The sequence below is a fragment of the Takifugu flavidus genome, chromosome 4 (genome assembly GCF_003711565.1).
Source record: "Takifugu flavidus isolate HTHZ2018 chromosome 4, ASM371156v2, whole genome shotgun sequence".
NCBI lineage: Eukaryota > Metazoa > Chordata > Actinopteri > Tetraodontiformes > Tetraodontidae > Takifugu > Takifugu flavidus.
In genome coordinates, this window is record NC_079523.1 from 10360804 (window position 1) to 10387299 (window position 26496).

Genomic DNA, 26496 nt, shown 5'->3' on the forward strand with positions numbered 1-26496 from the left:
ACTCTCGCGGATGACGTATCGTCTTCTCGCGAGAAGATACTGCGCCCTAAACGCAATGGACGGAGGTGGGAATGGTGGAGCGCTTCCTCTTAACAATAAACAGAGAAATATGCTGCCTAATAAAAGCAGGGGAGAATTCGCTCGCAACCCAAGAAAAGATTCAGAGGTCAGTGAGCAGATGTTTATCCTCATTGGTTAAAACATTTCTATAAAAGTGATAGAGCCATTCCTATATCGTTAGCGAAGCTAGCTTCAAGGCTAGCTTTAGCTCAAGTATTGAGTTCTGTTTTGTAACAAGACTCTGACCTTTAATTAAATTCCAGGTAATGGTGCTTCTTTTGTTTTTAAAATGTGATTCACACTACGCGGTGCTTTAGTATTCGGTTTATTAGTAATTTTCCTAATAACTAACAGCGCAGAAGTTTGAACAGCATGAAGCTTAATGATGAGACGCAACATGAACAGGCCAAACCTCAGGAATTCAGAGGCGAAAACAAATGTTTAATAAAGTTTACTGATTATTTACATTCTCCTTCATTTATTGGAACCTAAGAAGAACCTAGAAAGTACACGGGCTGTTCTTATATCGTGAGAACAACGGTCTAATAATCACTTTCTTATTTCATATAAAAAGTTTTTAAGCAGATCGCTTAGAAGTAAGGCATTTATTTTTGATGTTATATATATATATATGTGCATGTATATGTGTGTTTTAATATAGACTTCTTAATATGGGGAAAACTCTTTTGTACAGGGCCTGTCTGAGTCACCAGACTTCGAGTTTGAATATGCAGATACGGACAAGTGGGCTGCAGAGCTGTCAGGTGTGTGGTCATTTTGTCGTAATTTCTAAAAGCATTGGTTGTTGTACATGACTCTTATTTCTTTATGTTCCAGAGTTGTACAGTTACACAGAAGGACCTGAGTTTGCTCTCAACAGGAAGTGCTTTGAGGTGGAATTCAGAGCACATGGTACGCAATCGTTTGACATCTGCGGTCTAGTACAAAGATGCCTGTCTAATCTGCATCGTCTCCATCTGTAGTCCCTGATGAGAAATGGACAGAGCTTGATGCAGAGCAGCACAGAGCTCATGCCATGCGCCTCCTGGACGGCCTGGAAGTGACCGCTCGGGAGAAGAGGCTGAAGGTGGCTCGAGCCATTTTGTACATGGCTCAAGGTGAGATCACCGTGAAGTAACATGGAAACGAAGGGATTTTAAGAGAATGATCAGGGATACGATTGTTCTCTCTGTATTTCTCTAGGAATGTTTGCAGACTGTGGCTCTGAAGCTGAGGTGCAACATTGGATGAGGTACAACATATTTCTACTGCTGGACGTGGGGACTTTTTCTGCTCTGGTGGAACTTCTCAACATGGAGATCGAGTATGTCTTAACAGTTGTTATTCATCGTATCCCTTTTAATATTTTTAGTTAAGGTCAGCTCAGCCAGTGGGGAACAACAGACCAAAATGGACAGAAGGTTGATCAGCTCATTCTCTATTGTATTTTCCTCTCAGTAACAGCGCTGCCTGTAGCAGTGCTGTCAGAAAACCAGCCATCTCGCTGGCTGACAGCACTGATCTCAGAGTGCTGCTCAACATCATGTACCTGATGGTGGAAACGATACAGCAGGATGATCCGACTGACAGGCCCGAATGGAAAATCATCAGAGAAACGTTCAGAGCCGAACTGGGTAGGTTTGTGTCCGCACCTGTTTTATGGATCTACCCAGAATATTTAGTAATTATGTTATTTCTGTTCCTTCTTTCTAACCTAGGATCTCCTCTTTTCAACAATGAGCCCATTTCTGTCATGCTCTTCAGTATGGTGACTAAATTCTGCAGTGGTCATGCCCCCCATTTCCCAATGAAGAAGGTGTTGTTGCTGTTGTGGAAGAGTATATTGGTGAGTTGCCATTTCAGTATGTTATCACTGTGGATTATCGTTGGTTTTTAATGACCAAACCTGGTTTCTCTTTTAGTTCACACTCGGTGGCTTTGAGCAGCTTCAAAACATAAAGGTCCATAAGCGTGAGGAGCTGGCTCTCCCCCCTCTCCCTGAGGACAGCATTCGAGTCATTCGCAGCATGAGGGCTGCTTCTCCTCCAGCGTCGGCGTCCGACCTCATCGAGCAGCAGCAAAAACGGGCACGACGTGAACACAAGGTCGGCACAGCTTTGAGTACAATTATCAGTCGTACACTGGCAACTCAGTACAATCCCAGCTTCTTATATTATCTGTTGCCTCTTGAAATTTCCAATACACATGTGTTGTGTAAACTTTCCCGCCTGCTTCTTTCCCAGGCGTTAATCAAGCAGGACAACCTTGATGCCTTCAATGAAAAGGACCCTTACAAACCCGACGACTCGCGCGACGATGATGAAGACAACGACGACAATGACAACTCTATCGAGGCGGAAACCTTCCCCCTGGAGAGGGATGAGGTGATGCCTCTACCCATTCCTCACCTGCCTGCAGAGAGGGTGTCCTTACCCAAAGGACTGCCGTGGGCCCCCAAAGTCAGGTAGCGCTCCGCCTGACTGGGAAATCACCCTGAATTCACTCTTTATTCGCACCTTTTTATCTTCACTAAGCTTTTGTGTGTCTGACATTTCACAGAGAAAAGGACATTGAAAATTTCCTGGAATCGAGCAGAAGTAAATTTATTGGATACACACTTAGAAAGTAGGTTTTGAGTTGTTGATTTCAATGTTTTTGACACTGACTCTGTATCATTTGTGGGTGATATGTATGAACTATGGAATCACATTTGCATTTCCCACAGCGACACAGACACGGTCGTTGGTTTGCCCAGACCCATTCATGAGAGCATAAAGACATTAAAGCAGGTATTACCTTGTCATTGAATTTACTTTATTAACTCTGTTGTTACAGATTAGAATGGTTAATAACACAATGTCTCATCTTATTTCAGCACAAGTATGTTTCCATTGCTGAGATACAGATCACCAAAGAGGAGGAGTATCAGAAAACACCTCTGTCTGTGGTATGCTGAGTGAAAAATTAGAAGAAGAATTTGTTTTTTCTGGCTGAGGGGGATGGAGAAACTGCTGGCTACTTATATATAAACTGATCTCTTTGTTTTTCCCCCTTCACTTTCAGGGTGAAGAGGAGGTGGAGATGTCATCCACTGAGCTTCTTTATCAGGGTATTCTGCCCAGTTTACCTCAGTACATGGTTAGTCTTCTTTGTGGGTCCGTTTATACAAAGTTAACATAGGTTTTTATATCTGGCTAAACATTTCTCTGACATAATTTGCCATAAAAGCAACAAGCGCTTGTATTTGACTGGCAAAATAAAGTCAGAAACGCAACTGCTAGTGGCAATTAACAGTTCAAAACGATCTAATTCCAATTGTCAGTATTAGCATTCCTTGGCAGTGTTTGACGCATCATGAGCTCAGCTGTCACTTAGCCAGCAGATTTGGTGGGTGCTTCATTGCTCACGCCCGTTTCTGAAACCATCAGATCGCTCTGCTGAAGATCCTGCTCGCTGCTGCTCCAACTTCCAAAGCCAAGACGGATTCTATCAACATCCTAGCGGATGTGCTGCCAGAGGAGATGCCGTAAGTTCATCTGCAGTGCGGCGCTGCCTTCGGAACGGGGACAATATTGTAACGTTGGGACATTTTGATTGATGTTAAATGGGGAAAACACTGGAATGTGCTGCATTTCTAAATGTATAAGAATCGTCAAGTAAAAGCTGAAGGTGAAAGATAATCGCATCAAGATGAAGTCAAGATGATTGTGGTTGACTGATGCAGGACCACCGTGCTCCAGAGCATGAAACTCGGCGTCGACGTCAATCGCCACAAGGAGATCATCGTGAAGGCCATCTCTGCCATCCTGCTGCTGCTTCTAAAGCACTTCAAACTAAACCACGTCTACCAGGTCAGGTTCACAGATGTTTAGGACAAATACAAAAACACAACCGCCTTTTTCTCCTGGACATGATCGGGAGGCGGTCAAGTGTCCCTCCAGACTGAAATGTCATTGTTTGTCTCGTAGTTCGAGTACATGGCTCAACATCTGGTGTTTGCCAACTGCATCCCCCTCATTCTGAAGTTCTTCAACCAGAACATCATGTCTTATATTACAGCCAAGAACAGGTACACTGGAGGCTGTTTTGTATGGGTCCAGCCATGGCGCTCATTTCCAGGGATGTCATATTCAGCTGTTTTGTTTTTCTTTTCTAGTATTTCAGTGCTTGACTTCCCTTACTGCGTGGTGCACGAGCTCCCAGAGTTGACTGCAGAGAGTCTGGTAAGTTGTGAGAGTTATTGGGACATCTGATGCTCGGAGTCCAGGATACTTATTTGTCATTTTCCTTTGTTTTTAGGAAGCGGGAGACAACAATCAGTTCTGCTGGAGGAATCTTTTTTCCTGCATTAATTTGCTGAGGATCCTCAACAAACTGACCAAGTGGAAACACTCCAGAACAATGGTAGGATGGCAGCACAGGTCCGTACTTTGGTGGTCGCCCTCCGTTGACATAAACGATGCCCTTTGTTCCCTCCCAGATGTTGGTGGTGTTTAAATCCGCTCCCATCCTGAAGCGAGCGCTGAAGGTCAAGCAGGCCATGATGCAGCTGTACGTTCTAAAGCTGCTCAAAGTGCAAACTAAATACCTGGGACGACAGTGGAGGAAGAGTAACATGAAGACCATGTCCGCCATCTACCAGAAGGTTCGACATCGGCTCAATGACGACTGGGCGTATGGAAATGGTGAGTTCCAACCTGTACAGTGCGATTAAAAAAAAAGAAGAAATGTTTCTTTTTCCTTGAGTCTCAAATGTGTCTCGTTCTGGGTCAGACCTCGATGCCCGTCCGTGGGACTTCCAGGCTGAGGAGTGCGCTCTGCGCACCAACATCGAGCGCTTCAATAGCCGCCGCTACGACAAGAGCCACAGCAACCCAGACTTCCTGCCCGTGGATAACTGCCTGCAGAGCGTTCTGGGGCAGCGCGTGGACCTACCCGAGGACTTCCAAATGAACTACGACCTGTGGCTGGAGCGGGAGGTCTTCTCCAAGCCTATTTCATGGGAAGAACTGCTACAGTGAGAATACGCAGCTTTCAGGCAGGAGTTCAATGACTTACTGGATTGATCACTGATCAATGCATTATTATAACTCTAATCATTCACGTTCTGCACGCCTGAAGGTGCAAAAAGAGTCCTCCAGATGTGGACTTTGGATCATTGTGCCACTGAGTTTCTTTAAGTGATGAGCATTTCTCACTGCCACACCTGCTGATTTTTAATCTGAAAAAGTCTTAAATTTGGCTTCACACACGTTCTTAATCAGCTCTGTGATCCCAGTGCCTCTTCATTAGCAAGGAATTTGAATGGGTTTGATGCTTCATGGAATGAATCCTCACTGAAGTGTGCACGTTGTTTAGACAGGTGAGTAAACTACCAAGAAATGTTCTTTACAAGGAGGAATCATTACTTTTAGTAGTTATGACCAGAAAGGGACCCATTTCTGTTTACCCCACCACTCTTCTGCCAGAAATAGGTCTATTTCCAGGAGTACTTGAACAGGTGCTGCACCTTTAATCTGGGACCACAGACGTGCGCGAGTCACGTGATTCGGAGGCCGTTTTCAGCTGACGATAATCATTATCGAACAAGTTTTCTCAGCTTTTTGTACTCGTTTTTTTGTTTTTATAAAGGCTTAAATGGTGAAAACAACACATAATGTCTAACTTATTTATCATGTCTTTGTTTTATGTCCATTCAAATACTGTAATAAAATTCTTCTGTACAACATTAATTAATTGTTTTTTTAATACTTTCATATGTTGTGTTAGACTCCAAAGGTCGTTTTATAAGCTAAAATGTGTAGAGAAAAGTGTGAAGAGATGGAAGCTTAAACCCTCTTTAATAGTAATGTTTGAAGTGATGTTCACAGATTTTACAATAATAAATAGGTATTGTACAAGTATATCACCATTAAGGAAGGAGAGATGTGTCTCCTGCACAGTGTTTGAAATGCGCACGAGCTTTCAAGCACACCGGTGCTTTTACATCATCCGTTCCAGACACAGACCTTTAATTTACTGCTATGAGGACGAGACATTTTGAGTCAGTCTATTAAAGTGCGTTCATCACATTCATTATTAATTTACGTCACATTTACTGCTAGGACTGTTTTTTTTTTTTTTTTAAAAAAAGACATTTGATACATGAAACATGGTCTTCAGAACTGTTTGACTAGATAACATTATTTACAAAAAAAAGACCTATATGATGTAAACTAGACAAAGAACGATACACTGGTAGTCTGACGAGCCTAACTCATATAGTTCATATATGAGTGTAACTTTCAGATGGGCTGATGATCAAGATCAATCCAGACTGACCCACAGACACGGCAGCATTATAACTGTTAACAAGCTCGTTGCTAGAGACGACAGCTACATTCAGCTAAAGCCGTTTGGCTAACAGTCTTCAACACAGCATGAGCCACATGCTAATAAGAAGGTCCATCTCCCCGTTAAACACCGAGCTAACACAATTATTAAACATGTTAGTGTACGTCACGCCAAACTAAAATAGATAGGTGGAACATTTGTTGCTAGGTCTGTTTATCATGTTAGTGTGCTTTAGGCTCCATCATAGAATAATAATAAATACTGGTGTCACTATCAGGTGATGACAGTTGATGGTAGTTGTGCTAAAAGCTAATGAAACAAAGTAGAACAAATGAGGCGGGTGAGTGGACCTCTGCTAACAGCAGCTAAAGGGACAATAAACCTGCTTCCTACAACACTTTGACATGGTTTCCTAAGCAACAAGAACTGGCTACGTAATTGGAAAAATAGCCTTTAACTATACAATTAAATAAGAATATTATATATTGTAAATATTTATACATATCATTCATTTATTCCATTACACCATCACTTCAAATAAAGAGATTTAAAAAAGGTAAATAAATATATCCTCTTCCACACAACTTGACTGCATCGAGGAATATCAAAGTGTGTACAATTACGACAGGAACATATACACAGAGAAAATGTGCATGTTTGAAAGGTAATCTTTCCATAAATAAATGGTAATCTTTCTTTCCATAACGTTGTAAGAACCTTTTGCGGTCATCTTTGTGCCTCCGATTGGATCCCATATTGCTTATTGATTGCGTAACTCACCTTTGACCGTAGTCGATATTTAAATTTAGCTGCGCGTTCACGTTGCCGTGATTGTGTGAAATTCTTTTTGTGCTTGATGGGAGGAAAAAAACAAAAACTAAACTAAACCGAGCTCTTTGTGCTGCTTTCAAACGTTTCACCATAAATCGTCCCTATTGTGTGATTCCATGTGTTATATACATTTGACCCTGGTGGAGAAAAAGGTGATGTTGTCCCCAGATTACTGTGTGCAGGTGTTGATGCAGATGCTCTGACTGTCACAATCGCAGTGTGTGTTGGGTTATGAATGAAGAAAACCCTTGTTGGATGCAACCCCACCCTGGTCCCAGCCTTGGGTGTTCCTCCATATTTTGTGGGCAGATAAATTGTGTGGCTAACTTGCGCGTTGCTACGTTGAGGGCTCCTCAGGTGCAGCCTGAGAGGCGAGCTGTGCTTCAGGAGGAGGGGGGTCGGGAGTCAAGAGTCAGACTCGGGCGTGGTCGGGGTCATGGGCGTAGTCGGTGTGGTGGGGCTGATGGCTTCGTTCTGGTAGCTCGTACCGTAGCAGATGTTTGGGGATAAGGAGTTGGGGTCCAATGGTTTGTTCTTCCCTGGGGTCAGGAAGGGTTTACATGACGGCGCCTCCCCCGGTTTAGCTCCGAGGATGAATCTGGCCTCGTCCTGCTCCTCCAGGTTGGATACGTCCTTCATCATGGTTTTGCGATAGGAGACTGACAGCTTGTTGGAACCGTCTGACATGAGGTTAAAGCGGCGGGCGACGAAGACGATGGGCAGAGGAAGCATGGCGACTACAATTAGGGCGAAGCACATGGCCAGCGCCCAGGGAGGGTAGCTCTGGAAGCGTTCCTGTGCCTGCAGACAGAGGATATTTACCCATCATTCCATGCATTTTGTGACTTTCACACACGCATGCCCACACACTGACCAGCTCTTGGACCCAGGCGTTGTATCCTGGCGGGCTGATGGCCATCTCAATGACCGTGGTGGAGATGAGCACGATGAGACACAGAGGCGAGACGTACTTCCACAGGTAAAAATAGATCTTATATGGTCGGAAACCTAACATGTCCTCCAAATCCTGCATAAACCTGAGGCATCCAGAAGAGAAAAGGTCATTTTCTAGTCCCTAAACACAGCAGCTGCAGAACCGTGCGCACGCCTACCTCTTTGTGCCGTAAACCCAAGCCACCGACAGGTTTTCCAGGATGACCACCACCGTCAGGGGCAGTCCGGCTGAGTAATCATCAAACATGGTGACAAAGTAATTCCCTGATCTTTGCACGAACAGCAGTCCACAGAAGAACGCCACGATGCAGCAGCCCACTGCAACGAACGCAGAGGACCGGCTCGTTACAGATATCACTGATCCGAATCGCGTTTCATAGATCTAAAGAAACTAGATTCATCCATGGGCAGGCCTCACCTGTTAGGAGCTCCTTCTGGACCTTGTAGGCATCAAGGACGGGTGTGGTGATGCCAGTCATGGTGCCGATCATGCTGCCCAGGCCCAGATTGATCAGCATGAAGAAGAACATGACCGACCAGAACGGCGAACCAGGGAAGTGGGTCATGGCTTCTGTGAAGGCGATGAAGGCCAAACCCGTGCCCTGTACGGCCTGCGGAGAGACCACCAAACGGGGACCAATCAGCAGACAGACGGTGTATTGCCGGTGTCGGTCCGGTCCAGAGACTCACCTTGTTGAGCTCATCCTCTAGGAGGCACGGGTCCAGACCCAGCTGAGCGAAACCACCCTCTTTAACCGTCTTGATGACGCCGTACATCTCGGCGTAGTCTGACGTGGTGAGGTGGGAGAAGTTCACATGTGGAGGGATGAGGTCGGGGCTCAGGACGTGTGAATTGAGGTATCCTAGAATCTTCTCTGCGTTCCTGTAGAGATTCAAGGGTTTTCTTTAAAACGTAGATCACAACAACTGTTTGTTGCTTCGTAAAACGACCTTACGATCGGACAAAATCCTCCCCACCAACCCTCCTGTGCTAGGCATGAGCCCGGTTGTAGCTTTAAGATTAAATGAACTTAACGTAGACGTGAACGTACTCCGTGACACATTTCTCATTCATGAGGTTGGCTTTGAAGCCCAGCACGGCAAACACCACCAGCGTGGCCAGAATAGACGTGAAGAAGTTGATGAAAGAGACGAGCACGGCGTCGAAGTGGCAGTTGTTGTCGATCTTGTTGTAGCTGGAGAAGGCGATGACCCCTCCGAATCCCAGACCCAGGGCGAAGAAGACCTGGGTGGCTGCTTCCCTCCAAACCTGTGGCTCCAGCATCTTCTCGAGCTGCAGGAGGCAAAGAGAAGAAGCCAGTTCGTGCCCGTTTTATTTTGGTCCCACCGAGAAATGCGAGCCGTGTCGAGGCTGCCGGCGTCACCTTGGGCGTGAACATGTGAGCGATCCCATCCACCGACCCCTTCAGCATCAACCCCCTGACCAGGAAACAGAAGAGCACCAGGTAGGGAAACAAAGAACTGAAGTACATCACCTGTGGGAGAGACACGCAAAGGCGTTCAGTTACGAGAAACAAGCAGCCCTGGTCATCCGTGCCTTTCATCTACCTTCCCCGAGGAGGCGATGCCTTTGATGACGGCGAGGCAGACGATGACCCAGGCCACCAGCAGGGACAAGGTCATCTTTACGTTGAGGCCGCCGCTCTCTGCGATGGTGCTGGTGGTGTTCAGGGTCTGACGGTACCAGAAATAGGTGGTGGCCGAGCTTTTGTCGCACTCTGGCTCCACGACTAAGGACAGGAGCAAAAGGGGTGGGGGGGTGGGTCATTTGATTGATGGGAATGAAAAAAAGGTTTAAAAATAATACACATTTCCTGGAAGGGCATCCCTTAACTGACAGCTCCTGAGGAGAGTCACTGCTTGGATTATATTGCATCTACAGAGATCCTCCCCTGCACATGAAATCTGCTGTCTTATTCAAACTGCCTGTTTCTGGGTGGATGTCGCTGCTTCAAACGTTTCCTCTCCTTCAGCACCTGAATTGCACGCGTGCTGACGTTTCTCGGACGTTCTTGGGCTGCGTTGTTAGCACGCGCTGCCAAAACTAAGTAGACGTGAACGTCTACTTCAAATGAAGGCGTAGTCCTCAGGAGTAACACCCTTCCTTGTCTATTGTTACGTCACTCACTGGCAAAGCTCCCGTTCTTCCTGATTGGACAGTCGCTCCATGGAAGAGGAAACTGGAAGGACTGGAAGAAATAGAAGATGCTCCATCCAATGATCACGTTGTAGTAGAGGCCAACAAACCCACACACCTAAATGGATAATGGATGGATGGATGGATGGATGGATGGATGGATGGATGGATGGATGGATGGATGGATGGATGGATGGATGGAAAGAGAGAGAGAGAGATGCTGTCAGTCTCCTGCAGTCGTGCCAGCGAGGACATTCACAAGCTAAATAAGGGTGTAGAAAGCATGAATATTTAAAGTGTTCTCTTTTCATCCCTGATCTCCGGCGGATATTTATAGCCTCTTCAGCGGCAGCCGTGCAAATATGAAAGAAAAAGACCACTCGTTCGCAAACACGTCAGCAAACCCCCGAGAGACCGATGGCAAAGGGCCGCTGTAACATGATGAGATGGAGGGATGGATAGAGAGACGTGTGTGGTTCCACTCCTACCATCAGACTGGACATTCCTATCCCACCCAGACTGGGACAGACGTAGTTCCAGACTCCGATGCTCCCGCGTCGGACCTTCTGACCCACAGCCAGCTCCAGGAAGAAGAGGGGGATGCCGATGATGAAGAGGAGGATGGAGTAGGGGACCAAATAGGCGCCTGAAACACGAGGAAGCTTGTATTGTTTTCAGTATAAAGCATCTGAATGCAGACGAGTCAGGTTTCTACTTCAATAACAGAGACGTTACCTGACACTGAGACGCCAGAATTTAATCTAAGTAAATTCATTTACAGATTGTGCCCAGTTTATTGAAAATTCTCAAGCTCTCATTAATGCCGTCTAATTGTGACTTATGCGGCTTTGTTGCGATTATATTTTTATGTAGACTGTGATTTTTTTTACATATAGTTTTCAAAACATATTTATTCCCTCATTCAAAGTCATTTAGTCACATTCCCAATAAATGGCAACTGATTTTGTCTGCAAAAATATATTTACTGTCCCTCCTCCACTGTCACTCCTCCAAAAATGAACTCTCCTCCTTTGAATTTCATTTTAGTTTGATGTAAGTCTATTTTTGCCGTGTAATCCAGAGCCATAATCTGGATTCAAGTGTGTTTGACATACAAGGCTGAGTCATCATCCGCCGAGCATGTTAATACCTCAAATAGTAGTTTCATAGAGTGACACACATCAGAGGGTTAATGAGACCGAGACAAGAGAGGAGGACATAAATAAAGGTGAAATGGGCTGTGGGTCTCATGCGGAGGCTAATAGGTTTGTTGTTCTCCACAGTTTGGTGCCCAATGATGGAGGGAGAGATGATGAGCAATAAAGCCCTCCCCCCAGGCAGTAAAGACACAGGGATCAATAACGTCACGTGTGTGGCGAACATGTCTATACTCAGATTACATAGGCAGCAGCATGGTGGCCAGGATAAATCCTCATCACTATTCAGTTACATTGCGCTTTTTTTTTTAAATCAAACGCTTGTTTACAGAGTATCAGCTGACCTGGACCTGCTCTGCTGGCAGTAGTAATCGATAACGCGGCTAAATTTAGACCAGCACGGCGCATCTGTCCTCTACAGACCGGACGGGATCTGGTGGGTTTTGGAAGGTTGGCAAACAGTTTTAATAGTAATGCTGTATAAATTTAACTGGGGTGAAAATGTGCACCGTTTTAATGTGCTAGTATTCAGTGACTAACACTCAGCATTTGGCCCGATGGGATCATTACAGGATTTAACAGGCTTGATCTGCTGATGGCGGGAAGCCCACAGGGATCACAGTTCTTACAAATCTCTTTAGCTCTCATTTGTGCCAATATCTGTGGTCAATTGGTGAAAAAAAGTTGCAGCCTTTTGCCAAAGTAGACTTAAAAACAATAAAATGTTGAGAATAACAACAGGACAATCCAATGATTGTTGTTAAAAAAAGAAGATTCCCACTGTTGTGGAACTTTATCGGATCCATTGTGGAAAAATGTCCCTGGCAACTGCTTAAGTTCATGTATTTCTATTTTTACTGTGATATAGCCCAGTTAGCCTTGTGCTAATGTGACATCACTGATGACGAAAGGATCGGATAGGAAATGTACTGGTTTGGCTAGGTGTGACTCACCTCCTCCATTCTTCTGACACAGATAAGGGAATCGCCAGACGTTCCCCAGGCCCACAGAGAAGCCCACCTGGGCCAGGATGTACTCCAGCTTGTTGTTCCAGGCGGGGCGTCCATCATTTTCCGGCACCTCTATCTGTGGTGTTTTCTTCCCAGCCGCCCCGCCGACATTCACGGAGCTGCTCTTGAAGTCCAGAGGCTCCTCGTGTGCGAGCAGGTCAGCCACTGACTCTGTGACGTGTTCATGGCTCTGCTCGCGCTGTGTCACCTTGCTGTTCTTAGGCATTGGGGTCAGGAAAAGGGGTGGGGGTGAAAAGAGCGAGCTGGACACAGCCTGGCTGGACCTGGACCCACCGATGCAAGGGTTGAATCGAAAGGTGCTGAAGAGTGATGCGAATGTGGTTCTCAGTCCTGCAAACACACAACAATCAAACTCTTTACACTGTATCCAGATACTCCCTTTTTATCCCAACAAATGAATCATAGGAAACCGGCAAATCTCAACTACCGAGTCAAGAGCAAAAACAAGAAAAAACAGAGTTCCAAGCATTGAACCCTGTGGGACTCCCTGTATAATTGTTTTAGTGTATGTGGATTTGTTGCGATCTGACAAGAAAACATCTATTCCATCATTGCTAGTGAGTGATACAGTGTGTTATAGTTTTACCTACAATGATTACACACTCATCCATTCCTTTTGATACTTTGACCACAGATTATTGTTGTAGAGGTTCGTTACGCCTTGACTTTTCATCGTTTTTTTTGACATTTTAGTGGCTTAATGAGGCAAGTCAGTAAAACACTGAATCACACACATGTCTCTCCCGAGAGTTGAAATGTCAACATGAAGACAGGAAATCATTTATCCCAACTCCACACACAAAGATGTGCCTCTCATGCAGTCGCCAGGCTCTTAAAAATATCCAATCCTGCAAATTGTTCTATTTAATTTCTCTGTTCTGCAAAGCTTAACTTTAGCGAAGCTCCCCCCCCGCCCCGCTAAATCCTCATAATCCTCAGAAGCCTCGCCGCAGCATCCATCCTCACCCCTCTTTTGGGAAGCGGTTGGTTCAACCCCAACGGAACAGAAGAAGTGACCCGGATGCTGGATGCAGTGTCGACACGTGGTTTCCTGATCCACATCACGAGCCCCAGCGCGAGTTCATTACTTATTAAGTGAGCTGCTTCTTTATTAGAGAAAATAACGCTGACCTCTGCAGACGCAGCAGGGCGTGTGGCGGAAGGTAAACGCCATCTGAGGACGCTGGAGGAAAACAGGCGTGAAGTCAACAAGAGACAGAAAAGATGCTGCAGCGGCAGTGACGCACATCATCCTGACTCTAACTGCGCGCCTCAGTTGAAAGAGTGAGCGAAAACTTCCTACAATCCCCAAGAGCTCACCTGCCCCCGCAGGGGGGAAGGGAGAGAGAGAGAGAGAGAGAGGGGGGGGGGGGGGGGGAGGGGGGGGGTGTCATTCTCAGAATCTGGTTATGTTTTTTTCCACAACAGATTTCCTCCCCTCTGCATGTCAAGATGAGCCCGTGATGTAATAATCCACAGCCATTCACAAGTCTCTATAATCCAGTGTGCATTAACTGTTAAGCCCCCAGCGGTGCTTTTTTCCTGTCTTGTCATCTGATTCTGGGCGTCATATCGATCAAAGGAAAATGGCGCAGAAATCTAAGGCATCATTTTAAAAAGAGAGGTTTTTTGGCCCCACCACAGCTTCAATACGTCTATTTCACAACTGATGTGAGGACACAGTCTGCCAGTAGCTGCTCAGGCTTTGGGTTCTCTACATCCAGACGTTCTAGCTGCATCATCTCAGCAGAACACATGCTTAACTCTTTCTCTAGCGTAACAAACACTAATTTGACAAAGAAGAGCTTTAAATCACACACAAGCAGGGCGGTTTCATCCACAGTTAAACTGGTTCTCATGTTTATGAAAAGCACATCTTCAGCTCCGAGTACGCGCAGTGGCCAACTTTATTCACATCAGAGACCATCCAGAGACTCCTGTCCTCAGACAACGTGCACCAGCAACGTACCAATGACGTTTTCAGCCACTTCCATCAGCCTCAGCAGTGGAGGCTGCAGGCATCAAAGAGTTTGCTGCCGCACTAGTTTATTAATTTAACAGCCGTCATGAGATTAGCGTCTATTTTTAAAGTGCCAACGCAGTTTGTTAATCGCACTGAATGAAGTTCAGATCTCCCGGTGTCAAAAATGCAAAGCATTTGGCGTCGCCCCGAACATCTGTCAGAGATGAAGTGACACCGGTGCTGATGCTGGTGGGCTCGCGCCTGATACGACGACTTTTAAACACAGCCAAGGTCAAGTGGTTCTATATAGTAACCCGGCAGTCAAATGCGTATTTTACGCCATCGTGGGCAACTTCAAACATTTAAACCATCGGGGAGGGCGGAAATACAGCGCAACTCTTCTCGAACTGTTTCTGAACTTCCTGACGCTTTTAAGTCAAAATCCAGGTGGTGCCGCCTAACGCGCAGATGACACAAGAGGTGACAGAATAAAGCAAAAATGGTCCTTACTGTGAGTGTCAGGCAGACGCCGGCGCTGAGGGGGCGGACAGAGGTGTGCAGAGAGGCGCAGCTGACGCCGTGGTGCAGACTGAGCGCTCACAGGACGCTGCAGGACGGACGATCACATGCTGCTCTGCCTCCATTTGAGAGTCCTGGGCGCGCCGTGACGCACGCAGCGCTGCCCCATTCGCCGACGGGGATAATTAGTACCCGAGGCTGACCGGATGTTTGGAAAGTTCTAAATGCGTTCGCTCGTGGAGAGGTGAGAGGATGAGGAGGGGAGGAATTTGTCAAGGTTATCCGCTCCTACCTGATGAAGAGGGCGTGTGACTCAGCCTCCGCCATCCCTGTTTCCATTGATAAAAAATTAAAGCCGCTCAGGCTGCAGGCTGGATGTGCAGAGGTCATCTTTTTAATGATTACGGCCGGTTTAATGTGCGCACTATGCAAACGTTTACAATTGTTAAACCACCAAAATGTGTGAATACATGAAATACACCCAAAAGGACATAAAAAGAAGTCCGTGTTATCGACGCAATCACGCTAACGCGTGGTCACCTAAATCAAAACTCATAGTTACTAAAACTGGATCCTTCCTGAACAAAGTCTCTGTATTTGCACTTGGCAGGTCTTTCCTGTATAATCAGACATGCTTACAGCAGATATAGGCCTCCAGGGCGCCATAAATCTTGCAGGTTATCATAAATATTGCAGGTTAAGACCTCACAAAAAGGCTGTTTTTCACTTTGACCTTGGGTTTTTGATTCATTTCAGACCCTCCAGCATGTCTGTTACCCCCTGCGTCATTAATCACCTTCATGTCACCCTTCTTGCCTCTCCCATTACAACAATTAGTATTGACAACAGTGTTTAAATACCTCATGTTATTAACAAATCATTTTAATTGGAGTGAGATGCATCAACACATGCTTGTGGTCCCATTTACCCCCACCCCCCTTTATCCCAGCTGATTGTTACTCACGGAGGCTTTGATGCACCTTACTGATCCTCAGTACAGGGAATGGTTGCTGTGGCAACATTTGGATCATGTGACAGCCTCTGTCCGTCTGCACTCTCCTTTTCTGCATTCCTGCCATGAAAGAACAGTTTTTGTACAGTTGAAGGGCACGAAACAGATTCCATAAAAGCTCTCATGAGGTTCTTTCAGTCCAGCTTAAGTGTGATTTATCATTAAATTCATGTGATACAATATAATTGTGTTGTTTACTGAAAGTTTTAAAATCTTGTGAGGGTTTTTTCTTTCAAGCTAGTTCTGAAAACAATAATAAAACAGAGGAAACTTTAAAGTGTGCATGAATAAACAGTGGAGTTAGTCTGTAAGGAGAAGAAACTAGAATACCGTCAGGGCTTTGGGGCTGTTGGCGTCAGCATTGCTACACATCCATCCCACCTATTCTGGATGGAAGCTGAGCCAATGGCGCCATATGAGCTGTGAAGCTGACATTTGTCTCTTTTTTCACTTCTAAATTTTGTCCATGACTCACACTAGCAGCACTCCGAGGCTTTTAGGCACATTAACACATTAAGCTAAAAAGCTGAAACTGTGAGTGTTCCCTGGATGAATACCTGACATTTGGTGGACGTATGCAACATAACTTGCAGGTGTGGTCAAGTAACTGTATGAGCTGCAACATCATTGTGGGTTTTTGGTCGAATTCTGCTGATTTTGAATATCAGAGTAACCTGATTTTGGCACCACGCTAACATCCTGAACAAGCACACATCTGCACATGTATATTTAGTTTCTTGTATTTTGAGATTAGCTTTGAAATAATAGCGCCGATTGTCTTTTTCTCTCTGCACTGTCCTTCCTTCCTTCAGAATCTCTCTCTCTCTCTCTCTCTCTCTCTCTCTCTCTCTCTCTCTCTCTCTCTCGATCAATTTCACATGGCCTCTGTGCTTTGGGTTGCATCTGGTGCTTCTTGTGCTTCTGACGTCAGTCTCCTCTCAGCATATCTCCACTCCTCTCGTTCACCTTCAGCCGCCCTGAGTTCCACCGCCGCTCCTACGTACACTCACTTCCACTCACGTGCACTTCTGCATTCAGCATCTGCATCACATCCGCCCAGTACTTTTCCTTCTCTCCAGTCTCATTTATATTCCTCCTGCCCACCCCTCCACAACTCCCCTACCAACACTCTCCCCTCCCTCCTTCTCCCCCTGTGTTTTGCTGTGTCTGGGTCACTCTCTGCTCCTAAAATAAGCTTCAGGCAGGAAGTGGACTCAGTGGTACCTCTTATCATTCGTTATCTTGTGTACAGGCAGTTGAACAAGCATGGTTACATCTACCAGCACTTTTAATAGATGTGGAGGAGATGACGCGTCTGCATTTGTCAGGTCACTTGAATGAAATTGCTATCGGTGTAATTTAGTCAGTCTTGAGAGGCTTAATTGGATCAGTGGAGGTTTTTCCCCATCAGAAGCTATCACACTGTTTCAGCCTTGTCATCAGGACACAATGATCCATCCTTGTCCTGGTGTAGCTCCTCCTACATTCCCACAGTGCATGGGTGGGCAGAGAGGCGCTGCTGTTCTGCAGGTGTTCCAATGGCTGAGAAAGTGGGTCATGTCTTCCTGGAACAGGACCAAGATGGTAGGTGGTGACAGTCTAAGGTGAGTTTATTCCTGCTGATAATCTGTAACAATTGGGGGGTATAGAAATGAGCAGTAAAGAAACAACGAGGCTGGTGACTTCATGGTTTATTTTTAAACTGCAAATATACAGTAAATAACCATTAATTTATAATTATTGATCTAATCATTTGCATCCCAACATCATCATCCTATTTGGCACATGTTGGTTCCACATTGCTTGAAATTGTGTGTTTATGTGTGTGTGTGTGTGTGTGTGTGTGTGCCAGGGTCATGTGACCATCTATAGAACTTCACCAGATGGTCTCTCAAAGAGGGGCCAGTCCAGCTCACAGAGCGGAGAGCAAAGCTCCTGTCCCCGTTTATTGAGATAACATAATCCTTTTAAAACACCGCTGCAGCTCAGCACGTTGCATGTTGTTACTGAGCATTTTTCATGACAAAAAATTGAACCGGTGACGCGAAGTGCTTACAAAGTTGAGATTATGGAGAGAAAAGTAATAAAAAGATGATAGTTTATTACTTGCTGTGGACTTTTATAAATATGTGACATGTGATGACTAGTTATCCATTTCACTAAATAATACACAGAAACACTTGTGTTGCATAACATTTTTATCAGTTGTTTTAATAATGTGGTGTCATGGTTTAACTCGTTTTTTTGTTGACGTTAAATAATATCCAATCACCAAATTCGTAATAAAATATTTTCACAAGCGACACACTCACATCATAATTTCTTGTTGTCCCAGGTTCTCATGTATCAACACATCTCATGCTGGTATTATGGTCAAAGACAATATCATTTTAATCAAAGTGGGCAAAGAAAAGAGATTAGAATGTCTAATATTTTTATTCTAACTTTTCCTTCGTTCGGGAAGAGCATGTATGCCACCTTCTGGTACAACCTGGATACAACATATATGAGGGAATTTAGCTGCGGTATAGCTTTGATTAAAGCTTTAGAAATTGCTTAGATTAAAATATGTGTCGACTAGACGAATCCAGGCACAGCACTGCATTGTTTAAACATTCCTAGTTAAAATTGTGTGACTTTTGTACTATTACACACGAATTTTGTGTATAGTCCTGCGTGGACTTCAAGCTGTCTTCCTGCAAGGTACCGCTTCAAAACACCCGTGTCCTTATAGACAGCTACATTTTGTAGGTATTTTGTAAAAGAACTGTGAAACTTATTTGGTTTTGTTAAATCTTTTTTTTTTTTTTTTTAAAGTGAAACCTAACTAAAGCCCCAGACTTTGACCCCACCACGTCAGAACTGAGCCGCACCCTTACTTGCAATCGGCGAGTGAACTTCCTCCCCACGCAAGCGACAACCTCTCCAGCCAATCACATTCTCCGACGGTCGGGAGGCGGGACATCCGGTGTTGTAGTGCAAGTATTTTCCAAAATGGCGGCCATGTCACTCGCTTGAATTTAGCAAAGTCCGCCCTTGATATTGGGATATTCTGTGTTTACATCGGTGAACGATAGAATATTGCCGTGCATTAACGTCTCAGATTGTGCGCGTCGACGACGATGAAGGGAAAAGAGCGTTCACCGATAAAGAAACGCTCCCGGGCGCCAGACGAGAGCAGGGATCGAGGAGGAAACCACACGGGTGGTAAGAAGACCGGTTCCCTGTCATCGGCTGGAAGTAACGGGACCATTTCTACACTACGGAGAGGTTCACACACCGAGAAAAGAGACGCGAGGGACTCAGAGGGATATACTTCTTCTAACCGCATTAGCGGCTACGACTACGAAGCTAATTCGGGGAGCAAATCTTACAGCAGCGCTGGCGGTGCCGCGGAAGCGTCCAGGTCTGGTTCACGCAGCGACGCTCGACCGGCGTCAACCCCCGACAGCGAGTACAAGACTCTGAAAATAAGCCAACTGGGCTCGCAGCTGAACGACGAGGACGTTGAAGACGGTTTGTTCCACGAGTTTAAACGGTTCGGGGACGTTAGCATAAAAATCGGCCGAGAAAACGACGAAAGGGTCGCGTTTGTGAACTTCAGGCGTCCGGATGACGCGCGGGCCGCCAAGCACGCCCGGGGGAAGCTGGTACTGTACGACAGACCTCTGAAAATCGAGGCGGTTTACATGAACAGACGCAGAAGCCGATCGCCCGTCTTAAAAGACACCTTCCCAGCGGGCCAAAGACACTTCCACTCCCAGAGACCACTGTCCCCCACCGGTGTGGCGCACAGAGACTTCCGGTTACAGCAGCTGGCTCTGGGCCGGCTCCCTCCTCCTCCACCTCTCCACATAAGAGATTTGGAAAGAGACCGAGAGTTTTCTACGTATGATGCTAGAAACAGGCCCCCTTACATTCCCGAATGTGCTGTTTACCACGACGAGGACCTGATCATGAGTCCAGAAGATGACCAGAGGGCAAACAGGACTTTGTTTCTGGGTAATCTGGACGTCACCGTAACTGAAAATGACCTGAGGAGGGCGTTTGCCAGGTTTGGCATGATAACGGAGGTGGACATTAAGCGTCCAGTGCGAGGACAGAGCAACACCTACGGATTTATGAAGTTTGAGAATCTGGACGTGGCTCATCGGGCCAAAATGGCGATGTCTGGGAAAATGCTGGGTCACAGTCCCATCAAGATTGGCTATGGGAAACCCACGCCATCTACCCGACTATGGGTTGGGGGCCTTGGACCTTGGGTGTCACTCGCTGCACTGGCCAAGGAGTTTGATCGCTTTGGTACCATTAGGACTATAGATTACACAAAAGATGACGTGTGGGCCTACATCCAGTATGAAAGTTTAGATGCTGCTCAGGCTGCTTGTAGTCACATGAGAGGCTTCCCGCTTGGCGGTCCTGACAGGAGACTCAGAGTGGACTTTGCGGACGCAGAGCATTGTTACCAGCAACAGCAGTACATGCAGCTCCCGCTCCCTCTACCACACTATGATGTAGTCCCAAACCCCTTTGCTCATCGCCTTACCGACTCGTTGAGGATGAGGGACAGGTCGCCCACCTTCCCCGCCCGCTTCAGGGACAGGGACTTGTATCCCGCTGCTGCGTGGTCCGGCTTGGGCGTCCACGACAGGATGCGGGGAGCAGGCTTCGATCCGATCGACCACCTGGAGGGCCGTTCCAGAGAGGCCTGGTCCGCGGAGCGCGAGTTCCAGAGTCGAGATCTAGGCCGCAGAAGGAGACACGCGGACGACGCGTCCCGCCTGGATCACTCGCCTACCGACTATGCGCTGCGCCGCCGTGGAAGCTCATTGGAGCGCAGCCCCGGAGGAAGCAGCTGGGACGGCGGACGCTGCAGCGACTCCGATCGTCCGGCGCGCTCTGGTAGAAACTCTCCCGTCAGAGACGCCGGAGACAAAAGGCGGCGAGCACTCAGCCCATCCAACCCAGGCGCCTGCTCGGATAAAGACCGCAAACACAAAGCCAGAGCGTCGTCCAAGAGTCCCCTAAAAAAAGACAATCACTCCTCGGCGTCCTCTACCTCAAAGCCCGGGCAGCCGTCTAAAGTGGGAGCGTGTGGCCAGAAGCTGAGCCAGGTGTGGCTGGGAGACCTCCTGCTGAAAAACAGCAGCTTCTCAACCTCTCTGCATCTCCTGGACGGGGACGTCGCCGTGGCGACCGCCCTACTGCTGAAGGGGTCTACGGGGCAACAAGTGTCCCAGCTGAAGATCAGTCAGCGCCTGCGTTTGGATCAGCCGAAACTGGAGGAGGTTTCCCGTCGCATGACGGCGGCCGGTCCCGGCGGGTCCTCCATCCTGCTGGCGGTGCCCGGGAGACCCGACGACGGAGACGCCCAGGACGCCAACAACTCGGAGAGGCCGCTGAAGAACCTCGTGTCCTACCTGAAGCAGAAGGAGGCCGCTGGCATCATCAGCCTGCCCGTGGGGGGCGCACGTGATAAGGAGCAAGGAGGAGTGCTTCACGTTTTCCCCCCGTGCGAGTTCTCACGAGAGTTCCTGGATGCCTCTGCCAAAGCTTTTGCCAAATCCGAGGATGAGTATTTGGTGATGGTCATTATCAAGGGAGCGTCATAAAGAGTTTTTTTTTTTTTTTTTTTTTTTTACATTCATGGGTTGTAAAAAAGAAATATTTGTGATAAACCAGAGCAACAGTTCAAGTTTATCTCATCCTGTTGAAGGTTTATAGAGATTAGAGTCCTGTTGAATAGAGTACTTTTGATATAATGGTTATTCATTAGGAAAGCAGGTGACTTCTTGGGCTGACAAGTAAAATACTTCAAGTGATCCAGAGCACACTTCTGTATTTTGCCTTATCTCATAAACAGTTTAGTTGTTCTTAAAGTACCTGCCAATCACAGAAATGTCAATCCAAAACATAGCAGTTAGCTTCATTTTGTCTCTGTTCAACGACATAAACAGCCGCCAACAATCCTTTTTGAAGTCTATGATTGATGATTTTTTGAGTCCCATGATTTCTAATCAGCTCCACTTAAATGTCCAGCTATAAAAGAAGCGACCTGCTCTTTAGTTCTGCCCATTGCTTATAATTCTGTATTAGCGCTTGCTGGCCAGTCAATCATTTGGAGTGTTTCCTGATCCAAAGTTTTAGCCTGACTCATTTGGATAGATGAGTTGTTCAACAAGCTAATGGTAAAAAGTCATCTTTCTAGCAACATTGAAGCCATAAGTCAGCTTCTTAAATCTTTTCTGAATGCACATGGAAATGCGCCCAGGTTCACCTATGTGTCCCTCTTCATCCCTCGTGTGTGTGTGTGCAGGGGAAGACACAAGCAGCAATCACCTGTATATTACGACGGTGGCCGTTCTAATAACCAAATTAACGCCACAGCTTTTATTGTTAGTTTCGGGTAGTTCTCCCTCCCCCATCTCAAGCTGCACTGTCCAAGGTGTCGATAGCTAATCAGTTCTCAATGGTTCCAAGTAAACATGTGCAACACCTGCTTTGAAGCTGCTGGTGTCATTACCCCCCCTTAACTCCAAGCTAATGAGCTGAAAATAATCAGACATTTCCATTAAACTGCATCATATAATACAGGCTGGCTTTGTGTTCCTCTCATTTATATTGTACTTTTGTCGGATTTCAGTCGTATCGGTCAGTTTTTGTAAAGCACAGCAGCTGCTCCAAACTGTGTACGCTTGCAATAATGTGAAATACCCGTAAGATGCAGATGTGTGTGAACTGTAAATCTGCCACTGTCGGATCACTGTGCAGAAGTTAGAGCTGCACATCTGCGGACTGAGCGAAACCTCTGGATGTGGCGCCCCCTGGCGGCCACGCGCATCCCACGGGACTCCTGCGTTTCTTTCATACTTTGATTTTGAGTGTTTCAAATGGATGAGAAAAAAAAAAAAGTCTTTGTGTGCTCAGGATATCTGGAGAGATGGGAAACATCAGTGCTCTCGGGCCTCAGAAGTATGCCTGTCTGAAAAAACAAGGTGCTGCGCGCACTTGATTTTGTTTCAATAAATTTACTCTTTCGTGGGAAAACACAGGTGCTTCGGAAGACAACTTTTGTGACCGTTTGTTCTTGGAATTGTTTATCAAACTCTAAAAGGCTTTATCACACAGCAGGAGCCCCTTTTTCCCCAGCAGGAGGGAGGAAAAAGAAGAGAGGCCAAAACTCTCTCTTCTGGGGTTTCTTGATTGTTTTTGTCGCGTGACGTCCAGGACGCCGGTCAGATGCTGAGATTCTCCCGCGTGGCTGAGAACCTCGCCCGTCTCTCTTCACGTCTCGCCGGCCAACGCTTCTCTGCCTCTCATCTGGCTCCTGCAGCTGCAGGAGAGGAGCAACCAGACGGGCTTTTAGTCCCGTTTTGTTCTCGCATCGGAGTTTCTGAAGGAAGATCTCTGCTAGTGTCAGACTTCTTCAGATGCACCTGCATCCGCTTTGGAGAGGAGACAGTGACAACCACCAGCAGGAGCGAACTGCTTTCCTTTCGCAGAGAAACCTAACTTTTAGCTAAGTCCCACTTAAAATGTGCCAACCTGCATCTGACAGCAGAGCAGAGTGGTTTCTGAGGCCACATCTGCCGCCGGATATTGAGGCCACGCTCGCTGACGCCCAGCAGCTCTCCTGGGTGTTGACCACTGGCACCACAGCTCCAGGCCAGAGGGAGTCCCACCAGGGCGCCACCTGCTGATCGTCTCAGGTAAAGTATTGATGTGAGCTTAACTGCGAGAAATACCAAACACACTGATATATATGCACACACACACCGGCCACTTTATTAGGTGCAGTGTGCTAGTGAAGGTTTGGATGCCACTTCTCCTTTCTTCGTGGAACCTCTGAGGAATACCTCCAAACTCTTGCTGCAAGTATTCCTCAGAGATTTTAGCATCTCCTGGTCCAGCGTGTCTCAAAGGTGCTCTGGAGATATGGAGAGCAGGAAGCTCATTGTTGTAGTAAAGGATAGACGGGGTCAGCAACGGTACTCAGGTAGGCTGCCATTTAAATGATGTTTAATTGATACTAAGGGGCCCAAAGAGTGCCAAGGAAATGTCCCCCACACTGTTACACCAGCAGCCTGAACTGTTGGTAGGAGACCATGTGAATGTTGCAGCTGAAATGGAGCCTCGTCAGCCCCGACAACGTCTATCTAGTCCTTGATTGTCCAGTTTTGGTGATCCTGTGTGAATTGTGGCCTGACTTTCCTGTTCTTAGCTGACAGGAGGGGCCCCTGGGGTGGTGGCCTGCTGCTGGAGCCCATCATTCCTTGGCTGTAACCAGTGGTGGTTTGTGTCACTGCTGCCTTTCTATCATCTGGATCCAGTGTGCTCAGTTTCCCCTGAGCTCTCACATCGACACAACAATTCAGAACTGAAGCTGAATGTTTCCTCTTTTTTGGACCCTTCGCTGTAAACTTTAGAGATGGTGAAAGTCCCAGTAGATCAGGAGTTTCTAAAAAACTCCCCCATGTTAGATGCCCTCTCTTCCCTTCCAGGTGCTCGCTTTGAACTTCCACGTGCCTCAATGCTTTGAGCTGTCACCATGTGATCGGCTGATTGTGTGAACAATTGAACAAGCAGATCTAATAATATGACCTGTGAGTCTATTACAGGGGGTCAGCAACTCAAAATGTTGAAACCAAATATTGGACCAAAAAAACAAAAAATCTGTCTGGAGCCGGAAAAAATTAAAAGCCTTATATAAACCTTAGGCAGCGCATGCTGTGAGTGTCTACATTAGCTATGTACATTAGCTCTGTTAGCCTACTATCATAATGATAAGTAGGCTACAAATACATAATGAGCATTCATGATGAAATGTTTATCTCCCTGCAGCATCCTGGAGAGAATGAGGCACCACGTGACCACTCTGCTGGACGATGCTGCTTTAAGTTTAACTTCCATTATAATGAGATGTTGGAATTAAATATTTATTCTACACATTTTTACAGCGTTGGAAAACTTGAAGAATGTTTGTCATGTTTTTCCTCCTACAGAAATTATATTCAAACAAAAAATATATTCACACCAACTTTTTCCATTTTCATATATTTGAACAAGCTCCAGGGAGCCACTAGGGCGGCGCTAAAGAGCCACATGTGGCTATAATAGACCCCTGGTCTATTATATACTCATATACAGATATACAAGCATATATAATTAATCAATATGTTCTCTTGCCCACATCTAGTGACTAATGTTCCTGTGTTTGTGAGATGGTGTCACATCTAAAACCGTTTCCCTGGTTTCTCCTGCACGGGGGGTTTTTGTTAGAACGTGAGCTAACTCTAGTGTGGAGTGTTGCAGGTTTCAGTGAGGACGCAGAAGGAGGAGCAGCTCTGCTCTGGTGAGTACCAGCCTTTCATATCTATACCTTAAATAGTTAGTGTGAACCCATTTTGTCTGCTCTTAAATAAAGATGGATTGATGCAACCGTTTGATTTCCTGTCATTATTTTCCACCACATCTGTCCAGGTTAAGGGGGAATTATTCCCAACTCTCTGTTTCAGGCATCCAGATTACACTAAATTAACCCCAGTCCCCTCAACGACACCAGTGGAACCTTTAAGTGACTTAACGGTACCCTGAAAGGAACCCCCTGAAAGGCTGGGTTTGATTGATTCTGGTCCCTGGTCTGCAGCTGCTCCTGGATCAGGGACGGGAGCTGAGCTCACGCCATGTGAATACACACAAGAACTGGATTAGGCAGCATGAGAGCACCAGATATTTATAATATCGTGCACGCTCCCCCCCAGGCTGGAAGCATGTGGTGACTGTCAGTCTCCCTCTCATAGAAGGTTTCTGCGGCCACTAGATGGCAGAACACCGCAGGCAGGAGGGGTGTGTGTGTGTGTGTGTGTGTGTGTGTGTGTGTGTGTGTGTGTGTGTGTGTGTGTGATGGATGGGGGGGGTCGTCTCACTCAGAATTCAGTCTCCTCACACAGAAGCAGCTGTCAGTCGTAGGCAGGATTATAATCATGTCCGTGGGTTTAGGTAATCTGAGATTTCCGCTGCTCTTCTAATAATAATCTGGTTTAATAACCAGCGGCGCCTTATTACAACCCTGTTGAACTAAAATTAGAACCTTTCAGACCGCTGTGCTGGGTGGCTGCTGATGAGTTTGGTCGAGTTAAGCCTGTCTTTGCTTGGTAAAGTGAGACAAAAGGTAATGAAACCTATCTGGTCTTCAATCATTCATCCCACAGAGGAAGAGTTCAGTCTCAGGTTTCACTATCCAAAAGATGAGCGGGCTCCACCGGTGCCACTGGTGCTCTGGCGCACGTGCCCTGGCCTCCTCCGAGGTCCTGCAGTCAGCCACCCAAATAAGGCTAAAACGTCTGCAGCAGCTAAGGTTGGCTGAAGACAGTGCAGGAGGGTCCGATGCAGCGGGGACGTGTCCTGCGTGTCCTCAGGATGTGTCATTACCGTAAGAATGAGACGCCACGCCAGGACAGCTGGACTGAGTTCATCAC

The 26496-nt window shown here is 46.5% G+C and overlaps 3 protein-coding genes across 5 annotated transcripts; 2 read left to right on the forward strand and 1 right to left on the reverse strand.

Moving 5' to 3' along the window:
- Nucleotides 1–14: 14 nt before the first annotated feature.
- strip1 (striatin interacting protein 1) lies at nucleotides 15–5792 on the forward strand. 2 transcript variants are annotated; one of them, XM_057029436.1, is made up of 20 exons: nucleotides 15–166; nucleotides 755–824; nucleotides 898–972; nucleotides 1044–1178; nucleotides 1264–1384; nucleotides 1519–1694; nucleotides 1779–1906; nucleotides 1983–2165; nucleotides 2319–2524; nucleotides 2620–2685; nucleotides 2786–2849; nucleotides 2936–3007; nucleotides 3124–3198; nucleotides 3489–3586; nucleotides 3785–3911; nucleotides 4029–4129; nucleotides 4217–4283; nucleotides 4360–4464; nucleotides 4541–4745; nucleotides 4834–5792. In XM_057029436.1, exons 1-20 carry the CDS (start codon nucleotides 56–58, stop codon nucleotides 5079–5081), a joined length of 2433 nt encoding a protein of 810 aa, XP_056885416.1. In that variant the 5' UTR covers nucleotides 15–55; the 3' UTR covers nucleotides 5082–5792. The 2 variants fall into 2 exon arrangements, with proteins under 2 accessions (XP_056885416.1, XP_056885415.1); XM_057029435.1 differs by having other exon boundaries at nucleotides 16–166; nucleotides 2304–2524.
- Nucleotides 5793–5883: 91 nt separating this feature from the next.
- Nucleotides 5884–19157, reverse strand: LOC130523852 (sodium-dependent neutral amino acid transporter SLC6A17-like). Of its 2 annotated transcripts, XM_057029439.1 has the most exons (13): nucleotides 18898–19157; nucleotides 15971–16078; nucleotides 12447–12854; nucleotides 10825–10982; nucleotides 10328–10454; nucleotides 9748–9929; nucleotides 9564–9674; nucleotides 9231–9472; nucleotides 8869–9061; nucleotides 8597–8789; nucleotides 8337–8496; nucleotides 8099–8261; nucleotides 5884–8025 (listed from the first exon to the last, which is right to left on the reverse strand). In XM_057029439.1, exons 2-13 carry the CDS (start codon nucleotides 16074–16076, stop codon nucleotides 7630–7632), a joined length of 2439 nt encoding a protein of 812 aa, XP_056885419.1. In that variant the 5' UTR covers nucleotides 16077–16078; nucleotides 18898–19157; the 3' UTR covers nucleotides 5884–7629. The 2 variants fall into 2 exon arrangements, with proteins under 2 accessions (XP_056885419.1, XP_056885420.1); XM_057029440.1 differs by lacking the exons at nucleotides 15971–16078; nucleotides 18898–19157 and adding an exon at nucleotides 14998–15323.
- LOC130523851 (RNA-binding protein 15-like) lies at nucleotides 19141–25456 on the forward strand. Its single transcript, XM_057029437.1, has one exon. The coding sequence runs from the start codon at nucleotides 19141–19143 to the stop codon at nucleotides 21628–21630; it is 2490 nt and encodes an 829-aa protein (XP_056885417.1). The 3' UTR covers nucleotides 21631–25456.
- The last annotated feature ends 1040 nt before the right edge of the window (nucleotides 25457–26496 follow it).